Genomic DNA, 25589 nt, shown 5'->3' with positions numbered 1-25589 from the left:
ACAAGGTCTTTCACAAAGTGCTGCTATGGGAACTATATAGTCATGGGTGATAGGGGAGGCATTACTGTGGATCAGAAACCTCTTTTCCATCTCAGATGAAGAAAGGGACAAGTTTTCTTAATGATTTGGAAAAAGGAGGAGGGAAGGGAGGAGCACAAAATTATTTAAGGTTATAAAGACAAGAAATAAGCAGCAAGGAATTAAGCTAGAGGGAGTAGCAATGTGGTGAAGATACTAATCAGTGTTGATAAACTGGAGTAACACACATTGTACCAAGTAGCTTGAGCTGCTTGTTTGGTTTGTGTTGTTTTTTTAATTCGTCCGTAAAGCAAGAAAAAAGACTGGGCAGCTCTGTAATCTGTGAGGATTACTGAAGTCTCTGCAGCAGTAATTTAAAAAGGAAACTGTATAGATAAGGATGAAATGGCAAATACATCGTAATGCTGTTATATTAATCAGTGCTGAAACTCTCTGTTTGAATATGTATTTGGTAATGGCTGCTCTGTCTCAAAAGCAAATATCAGAGCAAGAGTTTGGTGAAGAAATGATTTGAATGTGGAAAATACTGTAGGAGGAAAAATTGGAAAAATGATGTCAGGAGGTAAGAATGGTGAAACATCCATAGGAAATATTGAAAAATATAGGGAAGTTAGTTTCTTGTTACTTTCTCTCATAATATAGGAGGTTGTAGAGAAGTTTGACCTTTAGGTATGTAACTTCTGACCTCAGATTCAAGGATGATAACTGACTTTTTCAGTGGTTTTTTTTTTTTTTTTTTATTTTCTCCTCCCAAAGGGCAGCATCAGCAGGTAAACATTCCTGGAGACCAAGCAGACAAGTTGCTCCTTGCAAACTGGGGTCTTCCCAAAGCAGTTCTGGAGAAATACCACAGTCTGGGAGTAGTACAGATGTTTGAATGGCAAGCAGAATGCTTAATGCTCGGACAAGTTCTGGAAGGGAAGAACCTAGTTTACTCAGGTATGCAAACATTTGACAAAACTAGTCCCCCCCTAACTTTCCCAGTGCTGTTTACAAGAACATACTGGTGCTGAAGGGTTCTGATCTGGTGGATAAAAGGTCAAGATCCCCTTTTTTCTGGAGACACCCCATTAAGATTTGTCCCATTGCTGTACCTCAGACCTGATTTGATGGGACTCCTTTCCAGATGTGAGGGCAGACTTTTTTCCCCATTTTCTCTCCTAATGTTCCTTTAGAAATTGATAACTAGGAGTCAGTTAATGATGACTCTCCTTTATTACAGACTATGTCAACCAGGAACTGAATGATAACAGCAATGTTAGACATAAATACTTTTGAAAATGTTATTTATTATCTAATTTTTTCGGTCCCTTTATCATTTGTCTTCACGTAGTGTATGGAGGGGGGGGGCGTGCAGAAGGAGGGTAGGACTGGTGGACTAGAAATCTGTGGGAAATGACAACTTGGCTGTCTGCTCTCCATGGGAAGAAGGTCCTAGAGCAGCACTGGGAGGATGAATTTAGAAGAGGAGTGGGTGATTTTCTTAGGCTTGGATTTGAGTTTTATTTGATTGGTTCCAGAAGACTTTGGGCCTGGTTGCCAGGTAGTGGCTGTCCCTTGGTATGTGGCATCTCCTCCCCAGTTTTCTGTCAATGATAGCTGGCAAACAGCAATGCTTGCCAAGCAGTAGGGGTTAATGTATTTAGGGGCTGAGTCAGTAACGTGGTGGCTGAGCTCTCCTGTCCAACCAAGAGACTGTAGTAGGTTTTTTTGCTTGGTTGGGTTATTTCTTCTTGTTTATCTTTGAGCTGCTGTTGCTTCTGGAGCAGAGATGAGAATACAGGCCTTGGTAGCGTAATGGAAGAGGCTAGAAGAGAAATACTTTGCAGTCTTCTTGACCCTTTATGGGGTTAACTGCAAATGTGGTTGTGGCTGTGGGAGAAGGGCATCAGTTGAAGAGTCCTGCTCCGAGTTCTCAAGTAACTGTTTTCTATGCTAGCGTTATGATGCTTGTTCCTTGGATTTTTTTTTTTTAATTTTAAAAACTAATTAAAAAAACCCCCAACTTGGTGTTTTTTTTTTTTTTTCTTTTTTCCCCACCCAGCTCCTACCAGTGCTGGAAAGACACTTGTTGCAGAATTGCTTATTTTGAAGCGAGTCCTGGAGACTCGTAAGAAAGCTCTTCTCATCCTTCCCTTTGTCTCTGTGGCCAAGGAAAAAAAATGTTATCTGCAGGTAAGTAGCATTCAAGGAGCGTAAATTTCTGGGTTGTAGTTGTCGGGTCACATTTTTTAAACAGAAGTTTTTGCATGGATTTGAGGAAAAAAAATTTGCAGAGTTGTTTTAGAAAGGATTTGTAGATAATTTAAAATTTGCTCTTGTTCCAAGTTGGGGATAAAAAACCAAAAATTTTAGACAAAAAGGGAAACCTGTAAAAATTTTAAGGAGTTGATTAAAACATTTTATTTCTGCTTTGACTTTTAAAGCAGTTACTTGCATTTATTCACAGATTTTATAATATACAAACTTTGAAGGAATTTTCTAATTAGAGATTCTGCCTGAAAAACTACAAAGGGACGGTGTCAATGTTATCTGAAAGGATAAAAGGATATTTCAGCTTTCCTTGGGGTGTTCCACCAGAATTTTGTGTCTTTGGTTTCACTTTGACTTTGCTAAAAATTTATTCTGACAGAATGTGAAAATATCTTGGCTTCCTCACCCCAGCTATTTAAAAACAAAATTACAGCAAGAACAGTCTTTCTAAAACAAAAATGTTTTTTTCTTGAAAGATTTTCATATCAAACATTGTTTTCATTAGCTAATATGTCAAAGTAACAACAATTGCTAAAAACAAGTACATAACCAGCAGGCATTTTTGTTATAGTTTCTGACATTTAAGACATTTTGGGTGTTAATAAACTGAGAAGGTATCTCAACCTTGCAAATTGCTAGAAAAATGCTACAAACTGAGTGCAAAAGCTACTTTGTAGTGATTGATAATGGAGACATGCTTTTGCTTTAATCTTGTACAACTGGAGGATTATCCATGCTGTGTTCTGCTACTCCTGGCCTAAGGTTTGGCCATAGCTGCACATACTTGAAATCTACCTATCCTACCCATCTAGTTCAAACATTTGTACCTTTTGTTAATGTAGTGTGTAATGTGCCAAAGCGTTGGCACTGCAGTAATGAGCCGTGGAAGAAAAGAAGTCATCAGTTTTTGACTTTCAGTCAAAATGTGACCTTTCTGTGTTTGGGCTCCCACATTTGGCTTTTGCCAGGATTTCTCAGGAGCAAGGCTTCTTTGTACATAACCCATTGGTATTATAAACTGTTGCACTGTGTGTTCTCTAACCTTTTTAATAGTAAATGTTTTTATACAAAACAGTGATCCCCATCTCTTACTCAGTTACATACACTTTATCCTGCGATGTGGACGGTGTGGCTTCTGCTTTGGAAATAAAAAATGACAGTGGGAAAAAAAAAGTGGCAGTAACTGGCTGAGCTATGGCTTTAATCTGATTAGTTGGCATTATAAGTACTAGAAACTGTGGTTGTAGGATGCAGGCTTTTATGTGATTCCAGCAGGCATTGGTGAAAATTCAGTTGTAACCTTGGCATGACATTCAGTATCCTTGGAAAACAGGCCCTGTTTCAGGAGGCGGATGTGAGAGTTGAAGGCTACATGGGAAGCATGTCTCCTGCTGGGCGTTTCTCTGCCCTGGATGTTGCTGTCTGCACCATTGAGAAAGCCAACGGTCTCATCAATAGACTAATAGAAGAAAACAGAATGGACTCACTGGGTAAAATACTAAACCTTGACCGTGGTAGGGATGAGGTTTATTACATACTCTTGAGTACCTGTGAAATCATGGCATATTTTGTATTTGCTCAGTTCTGTATGTGACAGACATGTCATATGGGAAAATCGAGCAAGTTTTCTTCCCCCAGAGCACCTCTGATTTGGATTTAGGAAGGCAGTCAGGACTATTCTATGTCGCTCAGCAGCTGGGGTGAGTAGGTAGAAGCTGCAGGTTTTAGTTTGTCTGACATGGATGACAATCCATTAACATTGGTTAGCTGCAATAAGCAGTGATTCCCATAGCTAGAAAATGTCTTCTAATTAATGAAATGGAATTAAAGGTCTGGGAGTTCAAGAATGAGCTTGAGTTCAAGAATGGATGTGTGTTCGTTTGCTTTGGACAGAGATTGTGGCATCCATGGTTTATCTTCCCTTGGCTCAAGGAAGAGGAGGAATTGTGTTTGGTGCTCATCTGGGTCCAGATAAGTGAAATGAATACACAGAGCTCCTCTGGGTAGGCATGGTGACTAGGAGGGCTGTGACATTCATTTCTCTCTTGTAGTTCATTCAAAAGCCCTCTGTCCTTGTAACACAGACTTCCAGGTCACCATGGCCCTGATGGCCACTAGATAATGGTAATATTCATGTAGTGTTTGGGAGGAGGTATAAAACCTGAAGAAGCCCTGTGTTTCCAGTGCGCACTTGGAGAGAGATGTGTTTTTCTCGTCCGGTCAGAAGTTTGTTCTTTTCTGTTTCCCTGCTCAATAAAGCTATACCCAGTTATATTTTATACAGTAATCCCTCCCATCTTCACTCTGGCCTGTAATATAGCTGGTTGCTATTTTAAGAATATAAAATGTTGAAAAGTAGATGAGTATCAAACTGCTCTGAGACCTCCACCTATGAAACTGGTGTTCTGAGTGCTTCTGGTATCATAATATTCTGCAGTGTTGTATACCAGAAGAGTTTTTTAAACACAAGCGAGAATAAGGGAAATAAAGCCTTGCAGGTTTATCAGAGTGTGGGATCATGGGATAACACATTCACACCCGGATTTATAGGGGCTGGAGCACCATGGATGCTTTAGGCTGCCAGTGGGCTGGAAGATGAGTGGATGACTGTGGTTATGCAGCATTTTAAGCTCACTTGAATTGAGGTTCCCGTGGTCCAGCCTGATTCTTGAATCTGTATCTTCATCCCTTCCCTTGCAAGAGAACTGATGATCATGCAGTTAGTTACTTCAGTATGTGGCTACTTAGTTTAGGGGTTTTTTTTGTTTGTTTTAAACAGGGTTGGTTTGATCCTTGGTCATCACACCATACGAGCTGTGCTGCCAGCATCAGGCAGAGTGGGGTCATGATGTCCATATTTATGTTGGCTTGGGTGCCTTGGAAGCATACTCAGTATACTGAAATGTGTTGTTTAATGATACCACCTTTCAGAAGCCTCATCCCTTTGGTTGGTACCTCCATCCCATCCCTACATTTTGTTGTGCTAGGATGAATATACCTGAGAAGAGTCATATAAGTATAAGCAGCCAAGTGATTACAAGATTTAAGTTTGAATATGTGTCCTCAACACCGATACCTCCTTAAAGCATGGTGTTTTTCTTTCACCATTTGAAAACATGTCTGCTGCAACTCTTTGGTTCCTTTGTGCCTCAATATGACTGTATAACTGAAATAATGACAAAAATGTTGGTGGTTTTTTTTCTTTATATGCTTATTTGAAATTCAGTTTTAAATTAACTTTGAGTTTAAAAATCATCTTTAAGAAATTGACAAAATTTCTATTTGGAGATACATTTTCATGAAAGCTGCAAGATATGGACATGAGCCAAAAATGCCAGTTTAACTGTCACCTAAAGCAAGCTTGTTTGAAACTGCAAGATTGTACCTTGTCTTCTAATTAATTTTAAATTTAGACCAGTTCGTAATGAGGGTGTTTTATCTTTTGAGATGAGTTATTGGGAGATGACTGCAATTCTGGCTGGATTCCATCTCAAGCTTGAGCTGTTCCTTTTGTTGATGTCAACCCCCTGCTGATAGCTCACATTGCCTTTGGAAATTGTTGAGAGAAACTCAAATCCTCGGCCTGGCAGAGCTCTCTTTGCTGTATGAAGCAGTTAAAAGCAATTTCGTGTTGCTAATTATTGTACAACGTGTGTCAGTTCTGAACATTCAGGTACACAGGAGATCCTGTTGTTCAGCCTCTTGACGCTGATGCTAAAGAAATTTTTAGGATATTAGAGAATTAGAGAAGAATCTGCTGCCTTCTCAACGTGTCAGCTGGGAATGGATTTGTAATGTGCTGTTGTGATACTTAACTTGTTTCTTTTCTTAATTTAGACTTGAAATTAAAAAGTTACTAGTTTAATTGTATTAAAAATAAAAAAAAAAAAAATCAAATCCTCCCTGCCTGTCATTCAGAACCTTTTAGTTTTAGACAGGATGTGGACTTAAAGCAGCCCAGTTATTCCACAGTAAACATGTATGATAACTCTCAGGTACTTTTTAGAAGTGTTTTTTCAGCATTCTTCTAGGGACACACCTAATTTGCAGACAGAAATAGGAGACTGAGGCTAGCCTCATTTTCAGTAGCAATGCAGTATGACAAAATTCTGGCCCCACTTGCACTCCTGAGCTTGTTGTTGAGTAGAAAATACCACTGCATGCTGGAACCTGTAGTCCTCTTCGCTGCAATTCCATTTTAAGATGAGGACAGCTTTGTGAAAAATACTGGTTGCCTGATTGCTCCTGCTGTGTTATCCCAGTGGGTGTGTTCTGAGTACTGCTTGAATAGAGGAGAGACAATCAAGTCTCACCAGCTTGCAGGCTGCCAGGGCAATACAGTACACGGGTTTAGCGTGGGTTTGAATATGTATTGTAGCTGAGTAGCAGCAGAAGGTATAGAACAAGTGGCCAGTACAACAAATAGTGGCGTTCCCTGTGCTTCGGCCTGTAGGTACCACTAGTGTTCTATGCTTCATTTCAGGAAGCAAAATGTGCTGCTGCTTGGCACAAGGACTGAAAAGGTAACTTGTATGAATTTTACTTTGGTAAATATCTGATTACACTGTCCTGTCTCCGCTGCTGGAAGAATTCAGACAGACTGTTGTACAGGGAAGCAGGAAGAAGCTTTTTCTGGTAGCTGGACAAATATGTATTTGGTGACCAACATGTTACCCTTTTTTACAAGTGAGCACAGAGCAGTCATGTAAGGATTTTTTTCATTAGAAAGCCAAAGCTAAATAGTAGAGCTCATTCAGATTTAGTTAGTGAAAAAATGTATAATAGGAAGCAGGCTATGCCAGTGTACATCTGCTCTAGGTTTCTTTTCTGACATTACTGCATTAGTAAGGAGTGACGTTTTTCACTAGGACAGTGATGTCAACAAAGCTTTTGACCAGCTCATTTGGGTGCTGGAATGTTCCTTAATAGATTCTCTGAAGCCTGGGGGTTTTTACTTGCAGAGAGGTTACAGTATAGATGCTGCAATACTGCTGTGCATGGTGGCCCGACTAACAACTCAACCTATTTATTATTTTTTAAAAGCTGACTCTGTGTGTGTGAGGTTGTGGGGGGTGTGAAATGTCATGACATGGTCGTGATTTGTCTCTCTTAGAAGTATCAGTGACAGAAGGAAGCCATAGTGGTATTGGTAAGCACAGCGGGATTTGTGAATATAAATTTCAGTTCATCATGTGGAATATGAAAGGATCAAAGCTATCTGTTCTTAGTTTGGAGTTTTGTCAGATATAACCTGAGTGCTTCTCTTTATCAGGAGTGGTGGTTGTGGATGAGTTGCACATGCTGGGAGACTCTCATCGAGGATATCTGCTGGAACTCCTTCTGACCAAAGTTAGATATGTTACAGAGAAGGTTGCAAAACGGTTGGTAGACCAGGATGTTTGTCTTTTCATGTTAAATTATGGATGGCTCTAAATATTTTGTTCTCTGGGTGATTGGAAATTTGGGTTAGCTCCAGGGTTTTTATAAGAGTGATGACCTAGACTATTTTGGTTATTAAGGTCTCATCATACCACCTCTCAGGGGCCTGCTGTTGTAGTCAAAACCTCTTTTCCTTATGGTTTTCAATTTGTATGCCACCATGGGATTCATTCTCTCAGGAAAAGAAATAAGGCTGAAGCTTTCATTTACTTTGTTAGCCTATTTAAATTTTTTAAAACACTTTGGATTTCTTTGAACGTTTTTGCTAGCAGACTTGCCCTGCTTAATTTTTCAGTGTTTCGTGGAATGGGGTATTTATCCTTCTGAAATGTTCAGGTATTGTGGAAGACTGGGCATGCTGTTACCTTGTCAATGGTGAATTGATCAGAAGACTTAAGAGGTTGTGCCAGTAGTTAGCACTGCTCAGGGTGATCTGTGGTTTTGCTTATAACATGCGATAGCCTAGTGGTTGCGTGGTTTCCTGCCTTTAGCACAACTGATTGGACACTGGGGAACAGATTAGATGTTTAAGAAGAGTTTTAGAGGCTTTTAAGAATTCAGTATCTAGACCCCTAGCACCGAACTGCCCAGCAGTTCCACAGTGCCTGAACACAGACAAAGGCAAACAGAGGAGGTGGTGATTCAATCTTAATCTTTATTGATGGTGCTGAGAGAAGAGTCAAAATCAACTGTTCCCATTGCACCAAAATCCATATTTTGCCAATTTTCTCTGCTGCTTCCCATCTTGTGAGTCGTACCAGTGCTGGGCTAAGCATAGACTACCTATTTAGTTCTGGGGGAACTGCCATTTCTACATTGGCTCTCCACCAGACATTTTAGGCAGTGTTTCCTATCCTGATTTCCAGGATCCAGCAGTGTTCTGGGTCTAAACACCTCTGACTTTTTCTCATATTCTCCCATTAAGTCCTGGAAGCCAGTGTACTTCAGAGCAGCATGAGTGGCTTTGCCACTCCTTTTACCTTGGCTTGTCATGTAGCTGCAGCACAGGTGCAGGTCCACACTCTGCTTGCATTGAAGAAGCAAGAAGGAGAAAACATTTGTTGGGGAAAAAGGGACAGATGCATCAAGGAATGTTCCTGGGAAGGCAGTACTTCAGCCTTTGCCATATAGGTGCTAGGGCCCAGATTCTCCATCTCTCCATCATGGTCAAGTTGACAGTGATTCCTTGTACAACTTACTGACATGAAAGAGGTGGCTGCTATTTTTGTTTTAGAATCCACTTGAGATTCCTGGAGTTCAAGACCACATTTTCTCTCAAATGTCCTCGTAAGTCTCTGGTGCTTTTTTCCCTGTTATTTAATGGGAGCCCCTTTGTCCAAGTTCTTTAAATATAGTCCAGCCTGATCGATTATCAGAATGACCAGTGCTTTTAAGAGCTTTTTACATGGTTAGCTGGACATCCCACTGAAGTATAAGGCTGTGTCTTCGCACCAAGAGAACGTTCTCTGATGGCCATTGTCAGCGTGGGTGCCCTTGCTTCTCCATGTGGCTTTTGCAGACCCAGGAAAAATTCTGCAGCAGATTTTTCTCTTCCCCAGTCAGTGAGTGTGTTGTGGAGCTGGAACATTTTTAATCCTTGAAGGTCAAAAGTTGCTTTAAGGGAGGAAGAGGTTGAAAGTTGCTTTAGGGGGAGAAATGTGCAACCTAGGTGGCAGGAGCTGTACTAGCAAATGCTTGAAGAGCTTGGGTAAGAGGGAGTCTGCCTCTCTACAGCTTTCTTATTTCTGTCTCATCAGTGACTGGCCTTTTTTACTCTAGCTTCTGGGTAGTCTTGTTTCCTCTATCTTGTCTTTGCCAAGATTACCAGGATCTTCTAAGCAGGTTCAGGCTCTTTTCTGAGCTCACATTGATTTTTATTTTTTAAAGTTTCAATTTGTGGCTCAGTGCAATGCAAATGAGTAGTTTTTAAACGTAGGCTTAGGAGTATAAAAAAAACCCCTATTGTGTGGATGTAAAAGCCTGAATTAAAATATACATTTGGGTATCTAAATTAGTGGTTTGTGTTATAAGGTCTGTTAAGAGTCTATTACTTCTCACTGCCTTTAGTGGAAGGCAGCACTGTTCAGCACTTTGAGAACTGAAGCTGCTTTCTTCTTTGCTGAACTAAGGGCTTTGGTACCCAGCTCTAGGAAGACCTTATTCTAGTATTATTTGTCCTGAAATTGAAATAAATGGAAGTGTTTTAATTAAGGCATTTAAGCTTAGAAAGACTGCAGTGGAGACTGGACCGTTCCTTTATTTCCATGTTTTTGTTAATGGCAAGGAAATAGTTGGTCGATTTATTTATTTGTTTTCAGTTTCTCCAAATCTGCATTCAGTTTATGGCCGTTGTTACCCAAAGAAGCTTAAAGTTTAGGTTCAAAATGATAAAAAGTTGAAGTGTCTTGTTATCAGTGCATAACCTGACGTTGTGTTTGCTAAGAGTAGAGTATGGCTTGTTTCTTTTTCAAGAACTTGAAAAGAATACCTTTGCACTTTAGAGTCTGAAAGGAAGTAGCTTGAATTAGTTTTTCTGAATCCTGTTTTCCAGAACAGTAGCCTGTGTTGTCACTAACTTTCATTTTCTTTTAATCACTTCCAGACAGGTGAAGATGACCAGTCCTGGTTTTGGTGGAATACAGGTAATAGGCATGAGTGCTACCCTCCCTAACTTGGGACTCCTAGCCTCATGGTTAGATGCAGAGCTATACTGTACGGATTTTCGCCCTGTGCCCCTCAAGGAGTGGGTGAAAATCGGCAGCAACATTTATGACTCCTCCATGAATTTAGTGCGAGAATTCCAGCCCAAGCTTCAACTAAAGGTAACAAAACTCTGAGCAGTGGCTTTGGGATAACACCTTTTTTACAGCTAAAATTAAAAAGACAGCTAGTGGTATTTTTAATTTTTTTTTTAATAGGTGACATTCCTGATTTCATTGTTTACTTCATAGATGGTATGCTTAAATGGAGAACAAAATTTGGTTTTTTGTCTTCTACTGATTTAAATAAAAAAGAAAACAAGCCACACTTACACTCATGAAGTTCTTAAAGTTTCTTGAATCTGACTTGAAGACAAAATTGACTTTGCAGTTACCCTGTTTCTGTGCACTTGACAGGTATAAAGAATTTGATTCTCCCTTTACCCACCGCTCTACCTTGTGTCCTGGAATCTACTTCACTTTCATAAATTAAAGTATTTCCTAGTTAGTCCAAGGAATTTGCATTAATCATTGGGAGAATATATTTTCATTAAAATCTGGTATTGAACCTGCTTATGTTAAACTCTTAAATGATCTAATTTTGTAGTGATTAGAAGGCAGATGTCCATCCTGATTCTTCTGAATCTGTTTTCAGTATTTAGTCCTTTTGTGCACTTGAAAAGCATGTGAAAAGTTAAGAGTAATGTACTATAATGATTTGGAAGAACTAAATGAGTAGAAATGGGAAATTTGCACTTACTTGTAGGTTCCTTTTCTGTGTAGTCTTTGAAAGATGAATTCTCTCCCTGGTCCATTCAGCTGCTCTGTGTAATATTAGTATAGTTGGACAATATAGGCTCAATGCCAGAAATATTTTGGAATATTTTGCACCCAGTTCTCCTTGTGTGCAAACGTTCTGTTATCAGTAGTATGGTGACACAACAAAGGAAAAGGATCCCAGAAACAAAAGGAAATGCTGGTGACAAGAGTATTCAGAAGCCTGCTTTTATGTGGTCATATTGAGAAGATGATGTTGCATCTCCTTTTCTGCATATCTTTTGAAGTAGTTGCTTTGGATGGGTACTAGATTAAGTGAGAGGAAGAACTAGATTAAGTGAGAGGAAGAATTAACGAAGCTTATGACTGAACAGTTTAAGGCAGTTGGCTTATTTTATAAGATCAGGTGATCTTCTTGGGCTTGAAGTCTGTCGCTGGACCTTCAGACCTCTGTTCTGTGCCTCAAACTGGACCAGGAAAGGGAACTTGATGACCTCACCACTTCTGCTGAATTTGGCTGAATCCTTACTGAGCTTTTGATGTGTATATGCAGTTCCTGCCATTGCTCCCCTGTTTTCATTTGCATTTTAGGCTTTTTATTTTTTACTGCACGCCTACCTTTTTTCTCTTCCTCCTTTGGCCTGCTTGCTAGAAGACAATCTGGCTTAGCCAAGCAAAACAGATCAGTTGCAAGAACTCTCTTAGGATCTTAAAACCAAAAAGCCAAGCTATAAACAGTAGGGTTTTGCATGCACATCTATATAAGTATCCATAAAAGCCTTCCACTGTGCTCTGAATACTTGTGGTCCTTGGTCAGCAGTGCTTGCTGGGTGCCTCTTGTTGGGGATGCTCTTGGACTACTACATCTTGCTTTTAGTTCAGATATCCTAGTTGATAAATCTTACTTAGTTACTGTAGAGGGATGTTTTCCCCTGGGGCTCTTCCTAGTTCTTCCCCACTGCTGTTAGCCATGACATAGAGGTTACAGTGATTTGTTTCTGCACTGTGTGGCCTTCATTCAGAAACAGATTTATGAAAGCAAGACGTAAAACCTTAGATGTATTCATGGGTAGGTCTAGGACTTTCCTCAACAATGTGGTCATACTAGTGCTTGGACTTCCTAAAGCAAGATGGAAACTTAAGATAACAGTGCTTCACCTTCTTTGTTTGCTTCTCTTTCTGACTTGAAGTAGAAGGTTCCTACTGTCACACAGAGGAATGACAGAATTTACAAACCCCAATCAGTGTGAGAGTGCACTGAAAATATTTTGTCTCAATTCAGGGAGATGAAGACCATATTGTGAGCCTGTGTTACGAGACTGTTTGTGATGGCCATTCAGTCCTGCTCTTCTGTCCATCCAAGAACTGGTGTGAGAAGCTGGCAGACATCATTGCCAGGGAATTCTACAGTTTGCAACAGGCTGAGAGTAAGAGAATAGTAGTTAATAGAAGACTGTAGTATGCACAGTGTCTTTAATGAAGATTAATTTTAGTAGAAACTATAAAAAATATTTTCTCTCTCTCAAGGTTCTGCAAAAAACTCAGCCCTCGCCCCAGTTGTTGTGGATAGAGAAGGGATCGATGAGGTTCTGGATCAGCTGAAGCGTTCTATCTCAGGCCTGGACTCTGTGCTCCAACGTACTTTGCCGTGGGGAGTGGCATTTCATCATGCAGGTATTCCTGAATATCTCAGTCTTGAATGGTCAAGTCATGTCAGTTCTTTTTGCTGTAGTTAGCAGCAATTTACCAGTTGCTTTTTGAAGCCTTCTGTAGCTTATGACCGAATTAAAATGTTTCGAGAATCTTACAGTTAGAGGTAAACTTGAAATTCTTTTATTGTGGCTGAAGACTTTAATTCACTAATTGTTATGATAAATCTTCTCTCTGTTCTGTTGGGTAACAGCAACTTTTTAAATACAACAACTTAAATTTTTTTGTGAAATGCCTGAAAAATTAGCTGATTTGCAGCCCAAGGATTTTCAAGTTGTCCCTAAAGCTGACAGAGTATTTCAGAGCAATTTTCCTCAACTTGATACTGAAATAGATGAGTAAATAAAGATAGTATAACAATGAACATAAAAATAAAAGGAGCATGTGCTGCAGTGCTTCTGGCTAGATCTTTTATTTCTTACTTAAGTAGGTAATAGCGTGTGTCACCTGTTGATCCACTGAGAGAAGGGACTGATGCTGGAAGAGAGAATAGTAGCTGTGGCATTGAATATATAGGGGGAATAATTCCAAATGCTTATACAGTGTGGGTTTCTTTCTCAAGAATAAAATAGGCTTGAAGCCCTCAAACGAATGTAGAAAGATACATATTAGACCTGTAATCTAGAATGGAAATAAGAAGGATTCCAGAGTCAGGATGGCGAATGACTAAATCCTGGTTCCCTACTCTGTGTGTTACATCCAGTTTTCTTCTTATCATTTTATTTCTTTCTTTCTTTACTTGAGTGCTTGTAGATATGTAGTAAATAGTTGTTCATCTTGCTACAATGTGTACAAGCACTTCAGAAAAGCTCGTTTATAATTATTACTGCCAACTGAATAATAAAAACTTAATGGTGACATTTTGCTTCACTTATGGTTCAAAAGATGTTAACTGAGGTAGTGTTGCGAGTTTAGTTCCTAACACTGAATGGCAAATGTTCATTAAGTTTGTTTGTTTAGACTAGATATTAGGAAGTATTTCTTTGCAGAAGGGGTTGTTGGGCGTTGGAATGGGCTGCCCAGGGCAGGGGGGGAGTCCCCATCCCTGGAGGGGTTGAAGAGTCGGGCTGACCCAGTGCTGAGGGATCTGGTGGAGTTGGGAACTGTCAGTGCTAGGTTAACAGTTGGACTAGATGATCTTCAAGGTCCTTTCCAACCTAGATGATTCTGTGATTTGTTCTTCCCCTTGCTTGACAGTAATATTATTAGCTCTTAAATGCAGTCTCACTATTACTAGGTTTGCTAAAAGTCATCTCTCCCCAGGTCTTACTTTTGATGAACGGGACATCATTGAAGGAGCCTTTCGCCAGGGCTTGATTAGAGTCCTAGCAGCAACCTCCACGCTCTCATCTGGAGTCAATCTGCCTGCACGCCGAGTAATTATACGAACTCCCATGTTTGGTGGCAAACTGCTGGACATTCTTACTTACAAGCAGATGGCTGGAAGGGCTGGCAGGAAAGGAGTAGACACAGAGGGTAAGCAGAGGCTTTATTAACATTCTCTAAGAACGGTGTTAACCTGATTAAATCCAGGGCAGTGCTTTGCAATTAGTGACTAATCATGATGAATTCCTTTGGTATTCAGTATGATTAAGTTAATCAAGATGAATTTGTTTGGTATTAATGGAGTAAAAATTGTAATTCCCAGGGGATTCTTTTCACTGCATAAGACTTACTTTGGTATTTACACGTCAGTTACTTCAGGAATGGGCTGTTTTTTCCTTTGAATTCTTGTTTAGCTTCTAACGCTGTGTTGTTTATTTGCCTTAATTCTGTGATCCATGGTCGGTTTACTAAAGCATTTACAGTTTTAGTGAGAAAATTGTCTCATTGGACAGGCCTAAAATGTAAGAAATGCATTTAAAGTCTACAACCATAATTTGACAAACTTCTGTTGTCTGAAGTTCTGATTTGGATTTATTAAACATCCAATAAGTTTAACCATAACTTTTATGGATCTTGAAAGTAGTAATGCGACAGAGACAGGGAAATATGAACAGTAGTTCATACATAATATGGTGTCTTCATGCACACAGCAGCACTGATTGATGTTCAACAAAATAATACTGCCTGTTACTTTAATTTGCAATGGAAATATATCTTCATGGATGATATTTGGAAAAATCATATTGTAGCAGTATAAACACAGTAGAAAATAAGAAGTTCAGCAGAAGGGGGAAGTGAGATTTGCCCTCCTGATGGTTTGATTGGTGCTTGCTGGAACCCTATGTAAGCAGACTGTTCTTACATTTAACTTTCTATTTTTGCCGGAGTAGCATAGCAACAGAGCATTTTGCGACCTATATCTCTGTGAGCTATCCCTGTGTGTTCAAGAGAAGGGCAGCTGCATGCTGTATTTTGAAATTTTCCAGACTTTGTCATTTGAGTGTAGCTAGCAGGTGTAAAATTACATTATTCCTTGAAATTTCCTTTTTTTTCCCCCTTCAAGTTACAATAATTAGTACCCTTTTGTGACAGTTCTGATGTGGCTGTGTTTTGCACAGTAAGCAGTTGATTTTATGCTGATGAGCTTCATGAATGTACCATTTTTTTTCCACTCCGCAGAGTCTTTTGGATGAGAACATAAAGTTACATTACCAGCTGCTACTCTTTGACAGAGTAGGGAGACTGGAGGACAGCAACTTCAGCTGGAAAAAATGTGGATATGAAATTCAGCTGACAGACAGAAGATAAATGCTGTTGGGTTGATTTCCTTCTCCCCTCCCAACATTGTAGTGTTGAATTGTCTCAGGTTTTGATTTTGAATTTTTTTTTTCTGATTTGATGGAAATCTAACCCCATCATTTTAGAAATGAAATTGGATTATTTTTGCATTCACCAAAACTCATGTTCCCAAGGTGGAATAGGTAAAGCTGTTCAATATTGCTGAACAAAACCTAGAAATACAATAGAGGGCCTTTTTTGCTTTTAATGGAATTTTAGGCCTAAATAGCCAGAGTCTTCTGGTGTTTGTCTAGTCTGATGCTAACCTAGACTTCCCCTCTCATCTGAAATGTTGTTCAATAATTTCTTTAGTTCCTTTTTTTTTTTTTTTTTTTTTACTGTTTACTAGGTTGTAATTATTGGCTTTAAGTTCTCAGTGGTACCTTGGGAAAGGGTTTCACCCAAGTCTTGAATGACTGTCAGATAATGTAGAGCCAAGTGGATACCTGTCTTCTGTTAGATTTATCACATTGAAGAGTCAAAGTTTTCAGAGGGAATTGTAGGTCACGTCAGAACCCAAAAATGAAATGCACGAGTGTTCTTTATTGCTAAAATCAAAATAAGCTTTGCTTTCACAAAACAATGCTTACAGGCAGTTTATCTCATGTACTCTCAGCATTGGCAAAAGTACATGGTCAACAGATGTCAAAAATTTCACCTGGCAGAATAAAAAAAATAAATCCCAGAGACACATCCCCTGAGCTTGTCTTTCATCCTGGAATTCATTTATGTAATCATGTTTAAGCTGTATTCAGTTACTCACCTATGCTGTATTTATGGTATTTATTCTGTTCATTAAATTTAAGTGCAGTTGTGTTTTCATTACCTCTGGATTTGCTAATTACTGCAGCATTACTACAGCTACGGTTTTATCATAACTTAACATTCCTAGGATCTTACAAAGATACCCACTACCAAAATTACCATGGTGTCCAGACTGCATGCACTTAAATCTTAACAAGTTATCATAAACCTATCATGATATTTACTGTATAGCTAATCCAAATCTGATGCTCTCTTCTTAGTCAAAGGCAAGCTTGTCTTACCCATAATTCATTTATATTGTGCCAACTGGCAAAGCTTCTGACTAGCTAGGTCTCCCAGGGACCTAGTTTCTCTGGAATGACTTTGTTGAAAAAATCTCCTTTATGTGACCACTGCATTTTGCATGGATAGTGTCTGTACTAATATCTCATTAAAGGAATTGGCCTATTATTTTTTTTTTTCCATGGCTCTGGGACCTTTTTTGTCTCCCACAGAATTTCAGTAGTTAGGGATTAACCTAACAATGTCTGATAGAGAATTTTAAGGTAAGGTATATTTAGATGTACTTTCAGTGGAAGCCATTCAAAATACTTAAGATTTTTTGTCTGTGTGTATATGCATAAATGAAACTTCGGAGTTTACTTAGATTAATAACTTTGGATTTCTGAATTACTTGGTGTTATTTCATTTTGGGAGTGGAAGCAGGTTGACTTAACACAAGCTGTCAAAGTGCTATGCAACTTTTATGTTTTCTTCTTGCTTTTGAGAATCTTTTCAGTTTATTAATGTAGTGCAGAAGAAGAATTGGTGCCACTGTATATTATAGTTCCAGTCAATTCCAGAACAAGAAGTGAGGGTGGTTCAGCAGGCAAAGCAGATGCACAGAGAAGCTGTGGAAGCTCCTTAGGTGTTTTGTCAAGACCCTGACCAGCCTAATGTAGCTTTGAAGTTTGCTCTGCTTTTAATTCTTAAGTATTATGCATCTGTGGAGTTCTTATATAGCAATGGATATACACTGTTTAAGGTTAGAAAGGTTTTTTTCTCTTATTCAGCTTTTTCAAAAATACCTGGTTTTCCATTCCAATAATATGTCCTTGGTGAACTCTATGTAGCTATTACGGTGCTAATATGCAATACTAAGGTAATTAACTTTTTTCTGTTTTTTTTTCTTTTTTTTTTTTTCCTTTTCTTATAGGTGAGAGCATTTTAGTTTGCAAACCTTCAGAAAGATCAAAAGGGTCTGCTCTTCTTCAGGGATCTCTCAAGCCTGTTTGCAGTTGTTTGCTTAGAAGAGAAGGGGAAGGTGTTGCTTCTAGTATGAAAAGAGCAATACTTGAGGTACAGTACACATGGAGAGGGATTAGAATTGTACTTTCATTCTTGTGATTGTAGGATGGTTTCTTTTGTGACACCACCAAATGTTTTCTGTGCACTTTTTCTTCTGTTTCCTCCCTTGTCAACCCAAGCAGCTTGGGTCTGCCAGCTTGCTTCAGTATTCAGCATTTTGTTTGGTGTGTTTCAGTCCCTGCTTGCTGCAGATTAGGGCGTGAGCACACTCAAACAAGGGTTACTAAACTTTGCTTTGGTATTTAGATATATTCAAACTGCAGGCAGAAATAAGTGTCATTCTTAAACTTCGTGTGTGACCTGACAGTCTTAACTGAGAGATACTTGTTAATTACTGATCCCAGAGGCTTTGTAGACTGAATTGGGCCATAATAACATTGGTAAAACCTTGTAGGGTCCCTTATTTCCCCCCTCAACTTATCTACCTCTTTTGCACAGAAATAATTGAAATTTTGTGAATACATTTTTGGTGAACAAACAAACAGGTGTAGTACCCAATTCTGTCCCTCTAGCCTGCCCTCCTCTGTAGGGTTCCTACAGTAGTAAAAAGGACCAAAAGGGTGTTATTCCACATAGGTGAGCTTATGTCCTTTTCTGGACTTGCTTTTGGGCTTGAACTGAGCTTAGACTCTTTTAAATACAGTTTGTTTGCTGTACTACTCCTGCTGTCTTTTGAAAGCTGCCTGCTGTGGTACTTCGAACATGTTTGTGATTCTGTAGATTTTGAATTTTTAGCAGACTGATGGAATTTCTAAATGCATTTTTCTACATAGGTGCTGTCTAAAACATGGGAGCTCCTTTCTGGTGGTGCTGCTTTACAGCACGAAATAAATCCACTGAAACCATGACAGACATTCTTTAGTTAAACACCTTGCTATCTCAAGGGAGATACACACATGGAAATGACTCACAAGGAAAAAGTAGTTATGTGAAAAACAAAATGAAAACAAAATCCAGGGGAAAAAAAATCACAATCAGGAAAACAACAATGGGGGGTATAATGTTCACATTTATTAAGAGAAAACTTCAGTATAGTGAAGAGCCTTAGGAGAACTCCTCCTCCTGGTTTGCTTTTTATCTTCAGAAAATTGTACTTTGTGTTCTAACCTTTTAAAAGTATTTCACAGTGTTGGCTAAACAAAATACCTAGGGCTAGTCTCAAATCTAAATTGCTACTATGTGTATGTCCGCTCTCAAAATAAGATTTTATAATTCATTCTTTCCCATAGCTTAGTCCTCTTACTTCTACCTGAGTTGTCTAACTTCTTGCCAAGGAAAATCCTTAAAGGTTGGGAGTTGCTTTGCCTCATGTTCCCCTGTCATACTGGTTCTTTAAAACTTGGATATCTGATGGATCAATCTCTTTGATTCTCTGATCTGATGTTCCCTCCTACTGTTTCTCTGCAAATATGAACAAGTACTTTTCTTCAACAGATCATAGTGGGGGGAGTGGCCAACACTTCAGATGATGTGCAGACCTATGCTTCTTGCACTCTTCTTGCATCCAGCTTGAAAGAAAGCAAATGGGAAAGTGAGAAAGCACAAGACAGTGCACAGACTGGACCTATCGAGGCTTGTGTGGCATGGTTGCTGGACAATGAATTCATTCAGGTTCTGGACTCCGGCAGTGATGCAAAAGGTAACGCTGGTGTTCTTCCCAGTGATTACAGTTATCAGTTTTGAATTGACAAATCTTCTACAGCTGGGTAGATGTTCAGTGTAACTTTATAATGAGGTCTTCTGTGCATTTTTGTTTTTAATTTTAAAGATTCGTGTGTATCAAGAATTTTTTAGCTTTCCAGAGGGTGTCTTTATACCTGCTTTAACATTTTTTCGCATGCACATATTCTTGGAAGGCCTCTCTCTGCACACCACCTCTAAGACTGATGCATCCTAGTCTAGAAATTTCCAAAATATCTTTAAACAAGGCATACTTTTACTACAGGATTTGTGCATGTTAACTGTAGACTATGATTTTTATCTTTCTGAAGAACAGCCAGTATATTCTGAGAGAGTGCAAGTCTCTTCTAGAACTGCTTGGTGTACGTGGTTGCACTTTTTCCTGATTTTGTCTATTTTCTTACAGTGGCTAAGGATGAGACTCTTACAATAATAGTAAGAATCCTCATTACAGGTTAATTTGTGTCTCCTTTTTAAGAAAAGATCATAGAAGATATTTGATGTTCCAAAGAGAGAAATACTCAAAATGATAACTCCTAGGCAGGATGGCAGATGGGATTCCAGTGGTTGTTGTTCAAATAGCTATCACAACTGTTAGTCTAAGTAGTTAGTGGGATCCAAGCTCGTAATCTGGCCTCTGAAAAAGGCTAATGTAGACTTAGGCAAATCTAAACCTTTTATTGTTTCCATTTTCCTGTCTTCAGGATGGAGAAATATGCTATTTCTTCTTGAAAAAGCAATTGAGAAAAGTTAGTAGAACTGATATCTATAAAATACGTTGCAACCTGAAAATGAGATATAAAATTGCCCTTAAATGTTTCTCTGTTTTTTTTTCATTTTTTGTTGTTTTTTTGTTGTTGTTCCTTTTTTTTGTTTTTAAACAGGAAAGGTTTATCATCCAACACATCTTGGCTCAGCTACTCTTTCCTCTTCTCTTTCACCAACTGAAGCCATGGAAATCTTTGCTGACCTGCAGCGAGCTATGAAAAGCTTTGTTCTGGAGAATGATCTGCATATTGTCTATTTGGTAGGTTCCTCATTCTGTGTTTTGTATTTTGTGCTGCCAAAACTAAGGAAAGGAGAGAAAGCACGATGCAGAGTTCCTGAGGGTTCCATGAATGCAGAAGTCTTTTTGTGCTTCACTGAGCTCATCCTTTATGAAGAAAAGATTCTAAATTGAATGTTCTTCAGAACTAGTCTGTTCTCATAGTGTCTATTGTGTAGGCAGGTGCTGCTTGTCCATCTAACCCATTGTTGTCACTCCTGACGTCAAAAGATTTCAGAACTTTCTAAGTTTTGGGTGTAGGATAATGGTAATTTTTCTGAGACACTTGAAACTGATGAAAGAAAATTGGTTTTGTTGTGTGTTTGTTTGGGATCAGCAGGCTGCATCTCGGATTGCTTTTGAACACTTTTGAGGTTTTAGCATCTGTTTCTCCTACAGAAAGCCTCAGAGAGCTACACTGCTTTCTATGGGTGGGCTTTTCTTCAGTTCAGTAACAGTGACATTCACCTCTGATTTAGTTCACTTGTCTGGTGATGCTGCCAAGGCTAAAGGAAGGAGCGTGATAAGTCTTTTGAGGGGAAAGTGTCCCAAACTTTGTCAAGTTTTATGTGCACATACACTTAAAAAGCTAAGGAATGCTATTTAAAACCTTCGGAGAGGAAGACATGAACCTGTGAAGATTAGTGAGGAATCAAGATGAAGTTGCAGTAAACATCTTAGGATGCAGGGCTGCCAGAGGCCTGGCATGCAATCATCCTCCAAAATTTGACAGTTGTCTTTAACCTCCTAAAGTATAAAGTGTATTCTCTTTACCAGGCTGATAAATCAAAGGCAACATCTGGGCATCTTGCCTGAAAAAAAAGTTCACTCCAAGGAGAATATGCTTGCAGTTACAGGAGTTTTTGAGCTAGGGGACAGGGGGAAGGCAAGAGATTGAGGGTGCATGTCTCTGCCTGCCGTGTTCATTAACCTAGTTATTGGCTGATACTGATACGATTTTTTTGGATCTACTAGTGTCCCATATGTACCCATATCTCTGTTTCAGAGGACCACATAATATTTTGTTCTATTTATACTAGGCAAAATGGACTGTTTTGTGCCATGCGCCAGTGAATTTCTTTCCTGTTTGCATCTCCAAAACAGAAAAAAAAAAAAAGGATGAATTTTGTTTGTGTTCTGAGGTAGAGACAGTGATGGCAATATATTTTTTTTTTACCCTGTATTTTTTAATTGCAGCAGCTGGTCTAATGTTATTTTAAGTCAAATACACTGTTGAAAAAAATGTTCTTGAGATTCTGTTTCATTAAGCTAGCCTAAAACACTTCCTTGCAAATCTGTTCATTTTCAAGGCCAAAGGTTTGTTTCGTTTTGGTGGCTTTTTTTTTTTATTTTGAAGAATTGTTCTCCATGTGTTCCTAATGGGCTACAGAGAAATTATCTGCTATAATGCTTTTTAATTCTCTTAGGCTTGAATCTTTTATTTGTACAAATATGAAACTGAATTCCAAGACCTGGTATTTTAGGAAAGTTGATTAAAACAAAAAAGTATTTGCTAGGCTAGGAAGAGTTTTCTTTAAAGAAAAAAAACCCAACACAAACAAAAACCCAACAAACGACAAAAGACAATCCCCCACCTTAATAACTCTTGTTCTTCTCAGCAGATGAAGGGACATGGACGATTTACAACTGCATAGGCATCTGGTATTCTGTGTTATGTTCAATGCTCCCCAACAACTGTTAGTTATTTCAAAATAATTAATCTTGCAGTATATTGATACAGATATGAAGACATTTTGTCTCCTGATACTGACTCTGTGCTGACTGAACGATAACAGAATTGGTTTTCTGTCTAAAAGTGTGTGAATGCTCTGGATGGCTTTTTCTGTTAGTGTTAATAGAAGCTGAGATTTCTTGTACTCTGGGTAAATGAAAACTTCAGTGAGTTCTGGCAAAATATATATTCCCTTCTGCTTGATCAGATGCCATGGCAGTGGTTAGTGTGGTTGTTAGTGGTTTCAAGAGGTTGATAGATATCTGTCAGCTTTGTTAAAAAAAGAATAAAGTTTTGTTTTGTTAAAGAATAAAGATGCAGCTTAAAAATCTTCTAGTGGCTTGGATTTAAGGAGTAATCTGACAAAGATTCCAAATTGTTTAATCATCAGAGTACCCATATGAGTCAGATCTCATCAGTACAAATATTAAAAAAAACTAGGTTAGAAGAGCTTTTACTTTCTTCGGTGTACATGGTTATGACTCAGTGCCTCTGAATAGTGCGTAGGCTGCTCTAACCATATTCCCTAGGCTGTATTTTTGTTTACCCAGAGCTCTGTTCTGTTTGTTTCTCTGAAATAGTTTTTTGCATTGTCGTCTTTTCTTTAGGTCACCCCAGTGTATGAGGAGTGGACTACAATTGATTGGTACCAGTTTTTCTGCTTATGGGAGAAGCTGCCTGCCTCAATGAAGCGTGTGGCTGAGCTGGTGGGGATTGAAGAAGGCTTTCTGGCTCGCTCTGTAAAGGGCAAAATCATAGCTAAAACAGAGAAACAGCACAGACAAATGGCCATCCACAAAAGGTAGCCACAAATGCGTGTGAATGTGCAAAGACTAGAGCCTATGACATGTGGAGTGGGCAGGCTCTGTGTCTGTTTTCAGGAATTGGCTCACTTGCTGCCTGAGCTCATAGCTCAGAGAACCTGGACGTGGTCTTCTCTGGACTGAGAACACTGCTGACACAAGATGTTTGTGCTGACGTTTTTGGAAGCCATCTTCTCTGTTTCTTTTGTGTGCTGTGCTATAGTACCATTCTGTCCTATGCTATCACATCCTATGCTACACCAATGTGCCCTGGATGATGATTTTATTTCCATCTGTACTTCTCCTGCAGGTTTTTCACCAGTCTTGCCCTTCTGGATTTAATCAGTGAGGTTCCTTTAAAGGATATGACCAAGAAATACGGCTGTAGTCGTGGCCAGCTTCAATCCTTGCAGCAATCTGCTGCCACCTATGCAGGTGAGCTGTCTGGGCAAAGTGCCGCAGGAGTCTTAGGCTACTCTGTTTTCTTTCCTTCCAGATATGGGGATAAGATAGCCACAGTGTGGTACTAACAACAATCAGTCTTGTAAAACCACTTCCAGCTTTATAGCTTAATCTGTGGTTGCCCCTGCTTTGAGACGGAACCGCAGAGTGTGCTGTGGGAAGGGGGCCAGCTGAGTGGAGTCAAGCAGAGCTGTAGCATGCTGAGGTCTGTGGAAATCATCTGTGGACTGTGCAGGAATATAGTTTGTTCAATACTAAGTATGAAAATATTACAAGTCCATTCTGAAACTTTGCTCTATCAGGAAAGAGTACCTTTCAGCATGGGTGAAGTTTGGGTCTCTAAGACCTTAGCATGGCTTTCTCTTGGTTGCAAAGTTAATTGGCCAGAAAGTATAAGCTCATAGTTTTCAAAACAGAGTGAGCAGTTTCTGGGTCATTTATCACCAGATAAGAAGAGGTCAGAGAGCTGTCACCTTTAACTTAACTTCTTTAAGAGGGCTGTGTTGGGGGTAGAAGCAACAGCCCACCGTGTGACTGAGATTTTTTTTTTTTTCTGTTGCCTAAGTCCTCCATTACTCCATAAGTGGGTCTTCAATTTTTAAGACAGTTTTAGCTCAACTTGCGAAACCCTATGTGTGGGTTGCAGCATGAGTCAAAGCCCCAAAATGAAAAGGTCACGCCAACTGATGCAGAGTAGTTTAATTCTGGTAGCATAAATAACTTTTTGTTGTAGCGGTTTCATAATTCTCTATTCCCAGTGTTAATAATTTTCACAAAAGCAATCTGAGAAGTAAAACGAGCTGTTGACATGACATATAGTTAAGAGATATGATAAAAGTTGTATTCTCTAGTCACTGTAAAAATAATGAGGGATGCCATGTCTTTCAGTTATTTTCATATTCTGTAGATGCAATCTCTGAGTAAGACACTGTCTTTTCCTTGCTCTTTTCCTCCTCCTGTGTGCTGGGGACTGCAGTTGTAACCTTTATCAGGCTTTGCTACCTCCTGTGATGCTCTCAGCAACTGAAGTTCTGAAGGCCAAGTTCTGCTCTTATGGACATCACTGCTGGCTTTCCTCAAAGATCTGTGGCTTCTCTTAGTGCTTCTCATCACTGCTTTTTTCTGTCGTCTTTTCTTCAGTGTTTTTGGTTCACAGGGCACCTGTTACAAGATATGCATGTGCTTCACATTTTCAAGATGAGCATCTTTGAAAAAGCAGTGTCATTCAGAATTTCTACCTCACTGATAAACTAGTCTAGATTAAGTTGAGTTCTGCGAGACCAGCTCCTAGTCATAGTTATAAAAAACATGAGTTAGTTTCTGTAAGTAATGGTAAGGTGAGAAATGTAAAGTGAATGCTGATCCATGTGAGGGTAAAAAATTGGATCCAGCTTAAAACTGCAGCTGGAGTTAAGACACTGATATAACTTCTGTGTTCCAGGAATGGTAACAGTTTTCTGTAATCGACTGGGCTGGCACAACATGGAGCTGTTGCTCTCTCAGTTCCAGAGCCGCCTCACTTTTGGGGTTCATAGGGAGCTTTGTGACCTGGTACGAGTGTCTCTGCTGAATGCACAGCGTGCTAGGACGCTTTACAACGCTGGCTTTGTCACCGTGGCTGATCTTGCTAAAGCCAGTCCTGATGATGTGGCAACTGCTCTGAAGAATTCAGTACCATTCAAAAGGTGAGAAATCACTAAGTCCAGAAGTCAAGTAAAGAAGTTTGCTTGTAAGGTGAAGGGTTACAGGATGAAACCTGTAATAAAATAGGGCAACCTTTTGGGACTTGGTGCCAGACGTTAGTTAGAAATAACTTGTAGGTGTCTGACTGATCACAGTCATTCCATGATTATTTGGAAATTAATAGAAGCATCTTTTATTTGCAGCATAAGTTCGTGAGATCTAAATTTTCTTCTTAATCCTCTTTTCAATGCACTGTTAAGTCCTTGGTGAATTGTTAATGCTTTCTGGAGACCTTTTGCTGGCTCTGAAAGGCAGCTCCTCCACATGATCGAGTGAGTTGATGATTTATTACTGTGTATCATCTGAGATTCTCTTGCAATTTTCATGTTAGTGCAATGACAAGCTTCCTTGTTCCAGTACTGTGCCTTGAC

The 25589-nt window shown here is 39.3% G+C and overlaps 1 protein-coding gene across 1 annotated transcript in view; it reads left to right on the top strand.

Annotated features, from left to right (window-relative positions):
• POLQ (DNA polymerase theta) overlaps positions 1–25589 on the top strand; it is a 53984-nt gene that overhangs the window by 2562 nt on the left and 25833 nt on the right. Inside the window, 14 exon segments of the mRNA XM_074853457.1 lie at positions 796–978; positions 2084–2214; positions 3626–3782; positions 7565–7673; positions 10334–10553; positions 12490–12634; positions 12735–12881; positions 14181–14393; positions 17602–17744; positions 19188–19392; positions 20318–20460; positions 22819–23012; positions 23324–23448; positions 24917–25160. Of these exon segments, the coding sequence (XP_074709558.1) occupies positions 796–978; positions 2084–2214; positions 3626–3782; positions 7565–7673; positions 10334–10553; positions 12490–12634; positions 12735–12881; positions 14181–14393; positions 17602–17744; positions 19188–19392; positions 20318–20460; positions 22819–23012; positions 23324–23448; positions 24917–25160 (2359 nt within the window).

This window comes from Strix uralensis, chromosome 2 (assembly GCF_047716275.1).
Source record: "Strix uralensis isolate ZFMK-TIS-50842 chromosome 2, bStrUra1, whole genome shotgun sequence".
NCBI classification, from domain to species: Eukaryota; Metazoa; Chordata; class Aves; order Strigiformes; family Strigidae; genus Strix; species Strix uralensis.
Note: the sequence above shows the minus strand (reverse complement) of the source record. Positions and strands in the feature narration are given on the sequence as shown.